This window comes from Homarus americanus, unplaced genomic scaffold (assembly GCF_018991925.1).
Source record: "Homarus americanus isolate GMGI-L3 unplaced genomic scaffold, GMGI_Hamer_2.0 scaffold32929, whole genome shotgun sequence".
In the NCBI taxonomy this organism is placed as follows: domain Eukaryota; kingdom Metazoa; phylum Arthropoda; class Malacostraca; order Decapoda; family Nephropidae; genus Homarus; species Homarus americanus.
In genome coordinates this window covers 15,829,748-15,841,851 of record NW_024737097.1, presented here as the reverse complement: position 1 = coordinate 15,841,851, position 12,104 = coordinate 15,829,748, and the positions used below count along the sequence as shown (strand labels likewise).

The 12,104-nt window shown below is 46.6% G+C and overlaps 1 protein-coding gene and 1 non-coding gene across 2 annotated transcripts; one reads left to right on the top strand and one right to left on the bottom strand.

Moving 5' to 3' along the window:
- Nucleotides 1-1,371: 1,371 nt before the first annotated feature.
- LOC121873123 (keratin-associated protein 9-1-like) lies at nucleotides 1,372-2,412 on the bottom strand. Its single transcript, XM_042376437.1, has one exon. It carries the CDS (start codon nucleotides 2,410-2,412, stop codon nucleotides 1,372-1,374), a length of 1,041 nt encoding a protein of 346 aa, XP_042232371.1.
- Nucleotides 2,413-4,149: 1,737 nt separating this feature from the next.
- Nucleotides 4,150-4,221, top strand: Trnaq-cug. Its single transcript has one exon. It is a non-coding gene; the product is annotated as a tRNA-Gln (tRNA).
- Nucleotides 4,222-12,104: the final 7,883 nt, after the last annotated feature.

Below are 12,104 nucleotides of genomic sequence, written 5' to 3'. Positions count from 1 at the left end.
CTGCCCGCTGGACCAGATGCATCACTTCCCCTCTCCTCCACCTCCTTCTCCTTCTTCTTCTTCTTCTTCTTCTCCCCTTCTTCCTCCCCCTCCTCTTCTTTCTTCTCCATTTCTCTTAGTCCTCCTCCACCCTCTTCCTCTCACTAGTGGTGGTGAGTGTGTGTGTGTGTGTGTGTGTGTGTGTGTGTGTGTGTGTGTGTGTGTGTGTGTGTGTGTGTGTGTGTGTGTGTGTGTGTGTGTGTGTGTGTGTTGCTGGGTACGGATGGAAGTGGGAGAGTAAGGACACGCTATACTATGATTAACACACACACACACACACACACACACACACACACACACACACAACCTTAATAATACTCTTTTTCCCACAGCTAGTCTTTTCCTCCCTCTTAGCTGTGTTTACAGGTGAATAATGTGAGTAGCAACATATACAACTACTGTATGTATAAGCGGAAGAGGGAGTTGCTTCTCACATGACGTAATGTGAATAATGTACTGCGTTTTGCGGGAGTCTCATGCCTAGGTAGATGAGGTGTAGTGATATTTTGTGGTTAATTACCGCCGCCACGCTCACGCTAATCACAGCTCCCTCAGGGCAGAGCCAAGGTCATTACTCATCATCTTGGAGGAACAGTTATGAGTTAATTACTACCTTCAGGGGTCCTTAAGATGGTGGTTTAGGAGTATAATGTACTGTGTTGGACCCCCCTGGACCCCCTCTCTCTCTCTCTCTCTCTCTCTCTCTCTCTCTCTCTCTCTCTCTCAATATAAACTTCAAGACATTATTCGTAACTATGTGAAGCTTCGTCTCGTCTCGGGTGCTGTAGAGTGATTCACTTGTTCCTATAATACATTGTGTACTAAACCTTCCGTAGACCGGCACTGTACTAGACTGTCTTCAGTATCTCAACTGTAAGGTCAGGCACTCATTTACATCTTTGTGGATTAGTAGTGCCCCGGGATCGAACCAACAACTCTTAGGACAGTAGGAGAGCGTTGTGACCACTCGGCTTCCCCACTTCCTAGGTTGTAAATAGATTTTTTTTCTACGGATGGCATGGATTATGGTGGTGCTGTATATGTCTGTCATCTATGGTAAAAAAAGGGTAGTATTTTGTTTTGTTTTGGTTTAGGTTTAATGTTAGGTTAGGTTTACCTTGTTAGATGATCTGTATACACTTGTGGTTGATCCGAGACACAGGTTATGCCACGAATGAATCATTAGGTGGCACGAATGATTGTGTTGATTCACGGTTCCTCGGTTACAGTGAGAGGTCTCATCACTCAACTAATGAAGTGAGCTGTCCCGACTAATAGTTGGGATGATAGAGTGAGTTGTGTCACCTCATAAGTCATGTTACGAAATTTGCTTTACCGACTCCGGGTAGGTAGCACCCCGGGTAGGTAGCACTCCGGGTAGGTAGCACCCCGGGTAGGTAGCACCCCGGGTAGGTAGCACTCCGGGTAGGTAGCATTCCGGGTAGGTAGCACCCCGGGTAGGTAGCACTCCGCAGGTAGCACCTGCAGGTAGCATTCTGGTAGGTAGCACTCGGGCAGGTAGCACCCGGTAGCACTCGCAGGTAGCACTCCGCAGGCACTCCGGGTAGGGTAGCACTGGCAGGTAGCACTCCCGGTAGGTAGCACTCCGGGCAGTAGCACCCGGTAGGTAGCACTCCGGGTAGGTAGCACCCGGCAGGTAGCACCTGCAGGAGTAGCACCTCCGGCATGGGTAGCATTCTGAGGTAGTACCCTGCAGCACTCGGGTAGGTAGCACTCCGTAGGTAGCACTCCGGCAGGTAGCACTCCGGGTAGGTAGCACCTGGCAGGTAGCACTCCGGCAGGTAGCACTCCGGGTAGCACCCGGGTGCAGTAAGTAGCACTGCAGGCAGCAACCCCGGGCAGGCAGCACCCGGCAGGGTAGCACCTCGGGCAGCACCTCGTGGTAGCACTCCGGCAGGTAGCACTGGGTAGGTAGCACCTTGGCAGGTAGCATTCTGCAGCACCCGGGTGGCAGCACTCCCGGTAGGTAGCACTCCGCAGGCAGCACCCGGTAGGTAGCACCCGCAGGTAGCACTCGGGTGCAGCACTCCGGGCAGGTAGCACCCCGTAGGTAGCACCTGCAGGGGTAGCACCCCGGCAGGTAGCACCTGGGTAGGTAGTACTCTGTAGTAGCACTCTGCAGGTAGCACCGGGTAGGTAGCACTCCGCAGGTAGCACCTGCAGGTAGCACCTGCAGGTAGCACCTGTGGTAGCACCTGCAGGTAGCACCTGCAGGTAGCACCCCGGTAGGTAGCATTCCGCAGGTAGCACCCCGCAGGTAGCACTCCGGTAGCACCTCGGGTAGTAGCACTCCGGCAGGTAGCATTCCGGTAGGTAGCACTCCGGGTAGGTAGCACCCCGGGTAGGTAGCATCCCGGGTAAGTCGCTCATTATTAGCAGCAGAACCACACGACGGATGGTCAGCAGTGGGTTGACGAAGGAGGAGTGCCGACACGAGAGCCCTCGAGATTAATGTGGTGTAAATGATCGTCCTCCTCCCCCTGACATGTTGAAGCAGCTCCCTATATCCTCTGAGTCTTATTCTAACTCCATAAGAGAAGGAGTTGGTTGTGTAGGGACAGATATTAGTGCTTATAGAGCTCGTTGAACCATTTCTTGCTCGAGCAGGTGTTTCAGGTCACATCCTCCCGGTGTGTGGCTGGCCTCTGCTGCAGTGTAAGGACCAGGTGACCGGCCAGTCTTAAAGCTGCGCCTTCTTTCTCTGGGGTGAGGAAGACTGTAGCTATATTGTACTGATGAAACACAGTCAAGTGGCAATATATACTGATGTTTATTATCTTATTTCCTGAGTATGTATAATGTACCTAACTGTTTGACTTGAGATAAAACACAAATGTAACGTTGAGAAATAACATCAGAATTATACTGAGACTGTCGTAACGCCAAGCTCATTTACCAGCTGTTAGGAGACAACATGAAGGTAGAAAATCATTTGAAAATAATCTCTTTACTTTTCCTCCAAATATATACTAAGTGAAATTATGTTGTTGGTTTTGACCATCATTTTGGGTATTTTAAGCCAACAGTTGCCTTGTGGTTTATTAAATGAACTGCCATCGCAAGAACTCTAGTGTTTGTATGTCTGTTAAATCTAGGTCAAATATTTGTGTTTGTTTAGTGTCAGAGATTACAGCATATGTTGGACCCTTCAGCAGTGTTCTTGCTTTGTTTTTGTTTTTATATGTGTATTAGTGTGGTGATTTGTGGTGACCGTGAACACTCCCGCCCCCTGTAGACTGGCTGGCCCTTACGTCAGGAGGATCATGAGGTGACTTATAGGTAAAGTTTAGTATATTTGTAAGTCGGATTGTTATTGTGTATAATTATCGGCGTTGAAACATCCTCAACTGAATGAGGAATGATCGAAACATCAACAGTTATAACGGAAAGCCTCGATACATCTTCAACTAACACAAGAACCGAAATATCCTAAAAGCGCAGGTGACCCACGCGCCCTACATTGGTGTCAGGACACGAACGGCGTTTCTCCTGCCGTTGGCGGGGGACTGCTCCAGAAACCATGCACCCGCGATGCCCCTCAGGACTACTCCTTGACCGGAGAGAAAGCCGTTCAAGGGCCCTCACGCCACTGCAGGACACATCAACTAGTCGTCTGCGTTATCATGTGTGGTGACGTGATGGTTGATAGACGATAAGCGGTGACGTAAGTGGTCGCGTCACCTGTGTCAGAATCTTGAGGTGTGCAAGAGTGACTGGGAAAATGTAAAGACAAATCTTGTATTGTCTTTTCTGGGCTGTCATCGACTGTATGCACAGACTGGTTCCCATTGCATGTATACCTGCATATTGTTCAGTACAAACATAACTAATGTGAACTTGTTTGGTGATTAAACTGAATATTATTTATTTATATATCTGCGTTGAATGATGAAAGCAGCGAACATCATGTAAGTCAGCTCTTTCAATCCGATTATAATATAGTGATTAAACACACAAACACACACACACAAACACACACGCTGCCAGTTAATTATTATTTATTATTACATATACTACACGCACACGCACGCGGTACAGATAGTCCTTCTCCTCACTCACTTTTCACGCTGATTGCATTATGTATTTATTGGTCCCATGGTGTAATGGTTAGCACTTTGGACTCTGAATCCAACAATCCGAGTTCGAGTCTCGGTGGGACCTTGTAACAGTTTTGGATCCAGAGTCCATCATGTTTTTAAAGCACACAACAGCTCGGCCCAACAGATCGATAATGGACTTCATCGACTTGTGAAGTGTAGTGAGAGAAAGTAGGAAGGGAGTGAGTAGAGGACCGCGTGTTGTGAGGGAGTGAAACATAAGGCGTGCCAACCCTGCCAAATTTTGCTTCTGCTGTGTCTCGCCCCCACCTCAGCAACACACACACACACACACACACACACTCCGTACCCTACTCCTTCGCCCGGGGTTGTGAAGCTTGGTTATAGGGAGGTTGTTGATAGTGGGAAGGTCCGGGGTGTGTGCGTATGTGTGTGTGCGAGTGTATGTATGTATGTTTGTCATCTACACTCCAGTATACTGTGGCTATGTATGCTGCCACTGATGATACTGTGTCGTCCGGAATTAACCTTAAGCATCTCGGCGACCCTCTGTCTGGTTCCTCGCCACCCGCAGCTTCATGCACGGTCACCCATACAAGTCATCCCCTCGTCGGCGTTACTTCCTACAGCTGTGTTTTAGTGGCCATCCAGCCGTCCATTACGTCGGTGTGTATGATGCATGAGACGGATGGTGGTCCCTGGTCGAGCTAGTGGTCCAGGGACAGATTAGGCGATGGTGTTCTTCTTCGTCTGGGTGAAGGTCCTCCACTAGTCTGGCTGGCGGTCCAATGGTTGACGGGCCATGGCTATAGGCGGGTTGATGGTCCGTGGCCAGGTTGATGGTCCGTGGCCAGATTGATGGTCCATGGCCCAGGTTAATGTTCCGTGCTACCCACTTTCCATCATCCCCGCCTGCCACACACACACTCGCCAGGATAAGACACATGACAGTGATCGTCAAGGGAGGAATATTTCTCGCGTTTCAGTTGAGTGATTCCTCGTTATGCGTATGTAATGCCACTGGGTGTGTAATTACCAGTTGATACTGCTATTAAGGGGGTAATGAAACGCACTGGAGACAAGAGAAAATCCAACTTTGACTGAAGAGAGACAGTGGAGAGTAATGTCGAATCTAACTAGTTAAGAATACGATGGATTGTATATGTCTACTGTGTTGCTAGGTTAGGTGAGGTTAGGTTATGTTTAGGTTAGGTTAGGTTAGGTAGAAGTCTTGAGGAATGTGATGGAAGAGGAGGAAACTGTAAATAACACAGGTGGTCATGGCCTGCTCTCACACCCCATAATCCTGTCAGCCAACCACACACACACACACACACACACACACACACACACACATACACACACACACACACACACATATATACACACACACACATATACACACACACACACACACACACACCGTTCCCTCAGTTGACTTCATCTATGTTTGATTAATTTCCATAAAGGTTTGAGATTTCTAGCCCCCTCAAATTTCTACACTACTAAGAGTATTATGATTTCGTACTCAAGGGCTTAAGATATCGTACTCAAGGTGTTATTTTTATCGTATTCACGGGGTTTCGATATTGTACTCGAGGGGTTAAGACATCGTACTCAAGGGGTTAATGGAGAGTACGATGGGGAGAAACCAGGCAAGCGAGACGTAACCACACCTCTCAACTCCTACATGATCCACCCGGGTCTTTGGGGAACAGCAGCTGCCGCCTATACCTCGAGGGGCGGCTGTGAGGCCAGGTAGAGTCAGGTGGAGGGCCAGGTAAAGTCCTTAAGGGCCAGGTAGGGAAAGTAGGGAAATAATTAAGGAGGAAATAGACAGGAATGTGAGGATTTGTAGGGCAGTGACCGAGGGTATGTGGGCAGGTGCTGTGCTGGTCAGGATGAAACAGACATCAGAGGAGGTTATTATCCCTTAGTGTTAGTTTGTGATGGATTAAGTGGAGGTGTGCACTGTGACGTCTTATGCTAGACCTTTGCCTCATATATAGTGGATATCACAAGTTAGTCCAGGGGCTTGTGTGATGTGGGTCTGACATTACATATTACAGACAGATTAAGTTAGGTTAGGTTAGGGTTGGTTTGGTTAAATTAGGTTTGGTTTGGTTAGGTTTGGTAAAGGTAGGTTAGGTTAGGTTAGGTTAAGTTTGGTATATGCCCACCCCCCCCCTCCTATGGTTTGGCTATCGGTAAGCCACTTGGTTTTGACATGCCGGTGGCGTAAACTTACACCTAACCTAACCTAACCTAACCTCATCCCACCCAAATAACATCGAGACGGTATCTGAAAATGAACGGAGGACGCGGCGCCTTTCTGCTACACCATTAATTAATGAAGGCCATATATACAGGTTGTGTTGGTACAATAAACAAGGCAATTATCAGATTAGTAGAGAGGGAGTGGAAGACCAGGAGGGGGAGAGGGGGAAGGGGAAACAGTACGTGGGGGGAGGAGAACCACTTTATTATGGGTGGGTCTCATGATGGTAGTGTTTAGGGGGGAGGGGAGGAGCAGAGTGACCATTCCTATTGGAGTTAGAAAACGTTTAGAATATAAGAGTCTCTCTCTCTCTCTCTCTCTCTCTCTCTCTCTCTCTCTCTCTCTCTCTCTACCTCTCTCTCTCTCTCTCTCTCTCTCTCTCTCTCTCTCTCTCTCTCTCTCTCTCTCTGCTGTTTACTTACCATGACGTCTGATAGCTGTTGTTGTTGTTGTTGTCTTAGTGTTATTTACAGGTGTAATTATGAATCACCTTAAGATTAACCTAACCTAATCTAACCTAACCTAACCTAACCACCTAAGCTCTTTTATCCCTGCTCCACTTCACCCCCTACTCCTATCCCAGGCCCCTCTTCCCTCACTAGTCCCCTCCCAATCTCCTCCCCTCACCTTCCTTCACCTCCCAGGTCTTGTTTCCTTATCATTACCCTCACCTTCCTCCCTCCCCCTTCTCTCCCCTAAGCTACATCCCCCTTCTTCCTCTTCTTCCCCTCTTCCTCTTCTCCCCCTCTTCCTCTTCTCCCCCCTCTTCCCTCTTCTCCCCCTCTCTTCCCTCTTCTCCCCCCCCTCTTCCTCCTTCTCCCCCTCTTCCTCTTCCTCACCTCTCCTTCCTCTTCTCCCCCTCTCTTCCTCTTCTCCCCCCCTCTTCCTCTTCTCCCCTCTTCCTCTTCTCCCCTCTCTTCCTCTTCTCCCCCCCTCTTCCTCTTCTCCCCCTCTCTTCCTCTTCTCCCCCTCTCTTCCCTCTTCTCCCCCTCTTCCCCTCTTCTCTCCCCCTCTTCTCTTCTCCCCTCTCTTCCTCTTTTCCCCCTCTTCCTCTTTCTCCCCCCTCTTCCTCTTCTCCCCTCTCTTCCCTCTTCTCCCCCCTCTTCCCTCTTCTCCCCTCTTCCTCTTCTCCCCCTCTCTTCCTCTTCTCCCCCTCTTCCTCTTCTCCCCTCTCTTCTCTTCCCCTCTCCTCTTCTCCCCCCTCTTCCCTCTTCTCCCCCCTCTTCCTCTTCTCCCCCTCTCTTCCCTCTTCTCCCCTCTTCCTCCTTCCTCCCCCCTCTTCCTCTTCTCCCCCCTCTTCCTCTTCTCCCTCTCTTCCTCTTCTCCCCCCTTCTTCCTCTTCACCCAGTCCTTCCTTCCCACCTCCCTTCACTCCTCCTCCCCCCCCTCACGAGCCCCTGCCTCCCTCCCAAATCACACACACACAACGGAACAATATTACATACAAAATAAAAGAAATTGTATTGTATCTTCCCTCTGTGTGTGTGTGTGTGTATGTGTGTGTGTGTATGTATGTGTGTGTGTGTGATGTGTGTGTGTGTGTGTCTGTGTAATTTTTCTCTATTTTCCTTGTTACTCATAGTGGGTAAAATCTCACAGATGCCTGTTTACATTGTGTTATTATTATTATTATTATTATTATTATTATTATTATTATTATTATTATTATTATTATCATTATCATTATTATTATTATTATTATTATTATTATTATTATTATTATTATTATTATTATTATTATTATAGACGAAGAGAGGGGGAGAGAAAATCAGTGAACGGAGGAGAAAATATGTAGTAACTAATGAGATTGAAGATATGGGAGAGGGAGGAAGTCGATAACGAATTGACTACCTTGCTACTGATAAGCTAAAGGCTGAGCATGTACCTAACCTAACCCGTGGACTGATTATGTTTAAGGGTTAGTTGTGTTAATTTTTTCTCCTTATGCTTAGATTAACTGGTCAGCTTTATGGTTCTGCCCTCCTCGCTGGCTGGCTGGGTCGCTACTTAGTCTACTTCCTTGTTTGAGTCAGTCTGAGGCCTTAGTGTTGTATTAGTATGCGCGCCTCTTACCACTGTGCCCTTGGGATCGATTTCCGGTTGGTGATGGGTGTGACCTGAATGCACCTACAGTAGTTCTTGGGAATGATGATGATGATGATGATGATGACCATTACAAGTACGGTATTACTCTTAACTTCATAATTATCCTAAAATTGTGTTGATAAAAATTACGTCAGGAATATTTGTCAAGAAAGTCATATTAACTTTCAAGTGGTTAAAATGTCGCTTAAGAATGTGAATGCGAGATAAGGTTAGGTTAGGTTAGGTTAGGTTAGGTTAGGTTAGGTTAGGTTAGGTTAGGTTAGGTTAGGCTAGGTTAGGTTAGGTAAGAAATGATTCATAAGTGGTTGACAGAGGCAGCTACTGTGTGACGTGCCGGGGGGGGGGTTGTAGGGCCGTGGTAGGTGAGATTTCTATAACAATTATATGGGCGAGTAAAAGTGTGGTATGTCGGGGTGGTCCTGTTGACGGTGGCTGTTCCCAGGCGCCGCCCTCACTCACACACACCTGGCCATGGGGGGGAGGGCCACCGCACGTTCAGGGACAATAGTGACTCCCCCCCCTTATAATCTCTCTCTCTCTCTCTCTCTCTCTCTCTCTCTCTCTCTCTCTCTCTCTCTCTCTCTCTCTCTCTCTCTCTCTCTCTCTCTCTCTCTCTCTCTCTCTCTCTCTCTCTCTCTCTCTCTCTCTCTCGGGGTCTGTCTCTCTGTTGATCTCTTTTCCTTATGTATATTTTACTTAGTGTGATTTTGAATGAGTGAAAGAAGTAGTAGGAAAGAAGTGGGAAGGAAGGGGATAAATGAGGACTGAAGGAATGGGGAGTGAGGAGTGAAAGAAGATGGAAGATAAATGAAGGAAGAGGGAAAATAAAATATAAAGGAAGTAATAAGATAAACAGTGAAGGAAGATGAAAGAAAACTGGAGAAAGAAACTGAAAGAATAATCGGATTACTTCAATTGAGATACTGTACATTGTGTGAGGTTTTTAGCGAGTCGAACCGCAGACCGAGTGAGTGAAACTTGACAATACATCGACCAATTTTTCTTAAAGGATCAGCTGAACGAAACGTGTGACTTTATCTGCGAAAATCTTTAGAGAATTGTTGAACGAAATATGTGACTTTGAGTTTTTGATAAGAACATTTTTCCCTTTATAAAGTACATAATTTATACCATGTAATTACTGCCAAGTGTATAATTAAGTTGAGGTGGATTTACGCATAGTTGTTCAGTCCTTCAGTTGGTAGTAGAAGGGATTAGTTAAGTTAGTTTATTTGTTATGTATCCTAATGTAAACTAATCTGGCCTGACAGAACCGTAACTTAACCTAACAGTAACCAAACTTAATCTGACCTGACATAACCTAACTTAACTTAACCTAACTTGGCTGTAACTTAAATTAACCAGATGTATCCTAACCTCACCTTATAAAGACTGAGCATGACATTAAGTAAACCTGGCCTCCTCCCCCTCATCACAATCTCCATCCCCCCCCCTCTTCCCTCCCCAACAGGGACAAGAACCTGTTCCTCCTCAGAATAATAAGGTGTGTGGAGGATGAGGGGGAAACAAAACTATAGGAGGACAGAAGAAAGGTGATAAGAGGAGAGTGGAAGGAAAGTGAAGGGAGAGGGAAGGCCTATTGGGGAGGGGGGTGAAGAAGTTGGGAAAGGGAGGGTGTGGGAAAGGTTTGAGAGAGAGAGAGAGAGATGCAATAATTGTGTGAGAGGAGACGAGGGAATGGGAAAAGAAAAAGGAGTGGGGAAGAAGCTGGCAATAGGAGAGTAAGAGGGTATAATAAAACAGTCGTGGGAGAAGTAAGAGGGAGGGAGGGAGAAAGAGGAAGGAGGAAGATAAGGGGAGAGGGGAGAAAAAGAGGGAGGGAGGTAGATGAGGGAGGGAGTGGGGTGGGTAGAAAAGAGGGAGGGAGAGAGAGAATGAAGGAGGACACACGTCTACTCTCCCCCAGGTGAACCCCAGCAGTACAATGGGGTGGTCGGTGGGGGAGGTGTTACCACGCTGGGGGATTATATACATCACCCCCAGGGCCTCTACCCACCAGCCTCCAGGGTGAAGCTGAGCGAGCACCGGCGACTGTCATGATGGCTGATATAGATGGTAACTGAAATAGAGGGTGAGAGTGAAGAAGACTGAACGAAAGCGGAGAGTAAAGACGGCTGACAGTAAGGAAGACTGACAATAAGAAAGTCTGAAAGTAGGTAAAGACTAGAGTCGGTGCAGCGAAGAATGACAAAAATGACTCCGGGACTTAGAAACCTTCCATATCAGGATAGGTTAAAGAAACTTAACTTGCATTCCCGAGAAAGACGAAGAGTGCGGGGAGATATGATAGAAGTATTCAAGTGGGTGAAAGGAATCAATAAAGGGGATATCGATAAAGTTCTTATAATATCCGAGCAGGATAGGACTCGGAGCAACTGATTCAAGTTGGATAAGTTTAGGTTTAGGAGGGAGATAGGAAGAAACTGGTTCACAAATAGGGTGGTGGACGAGTGGAACAAGCTTAGCAACTTTGTAGTTAGTGTGGGAACTATGGAAAGTTTCAAAAGGAGGCTAGATAGATTCATGTGTGATAGAGAGTGGTAGTAACTCTCGACAGGAGCTGCCATGCACAGGCCAACCGGCCTATTACAGACTCCTTATTTTCTTATGTTCTTATGTATTTGGGGGTTCTGTTTTCGGGCTGCAACTGAAGTCAATTATTCAGATGCAGTCTTAAATATCTAGGTCTTAGTGTAGTTGGATTAGAATTCTCCATAAAATGTTCTTAAAATATGTTGAGTTAACTTAAGCCGGAATATCAGAAGCTCAAACGTCCAGACTGTAAATATCTCTTAGGTCGACACGTCCCCAGCTGAAAATGTTTGTGGTCTAAACCTGCCACAACCCTGGAGGTGGTGGTCAGGTTGGCGTCCCTCCTCCTCCTCCCACGGTAAGTAAGTCAGTGTGACGCCCGCGCATCTGCCTCTGCTATTCACCACCACCTGATTTGCATATCAACACCTGAACACCTCCATGGACTCCTTCACACCACCTAACCTGGAGGTGGTCCCGCTGTATGGTGTGGAAACAGAACACTGAAGTCTAAACCTTTCATAGTATACATATGTACTGTACACTGTAGAGGTCGCTACACCAGATCGCCTTCACTTCCCCAGTCTTCCTTAGTCTTATCTATACTCTGATCTAACCTTAGCTAGTTACTGTCAACTGCCCTTACTGTCAGCCGGTTTTGCTATTGGTCAAACTCTCTCCACTCCTCCTGTGTCGAGGCTTCATTTCAACATTATAGTTTTTTTATTTAAATACAAGATAATATAATTTTTAACACTATTAAATTAAACATAAATTTGCCTAAAACTCTTCTAAGAAACATTGCTGTATAATGTCTCAAACAATACTATAGTTATAGGAACAAATGCACTAATGTATAAGAGAAATACTATTATACAACTTATATATAGGAAAAAATTATCCACTTTACATAAGAACATAAGATCATAAGAAAATAAGGAGTCTGCAATAAGCCGGTTGGCCTGTGCATGGCAGCTCCTGTCGAGAGTTACTACCACTCTCTATCATCCATGAATCTATCCAGCCTCCTTTTAAAACTTTCCAGCGTT

What these genes read in the sequence shown, in the direction of transcription:
- LOC121873123 (XM_042376437.1), bottom strand. Translation starts at nt 2,412, where the DNA reads ATGCTACCTACCCGGGGTGCTACCTACCCGGAGTGCTACCTACCGGAA.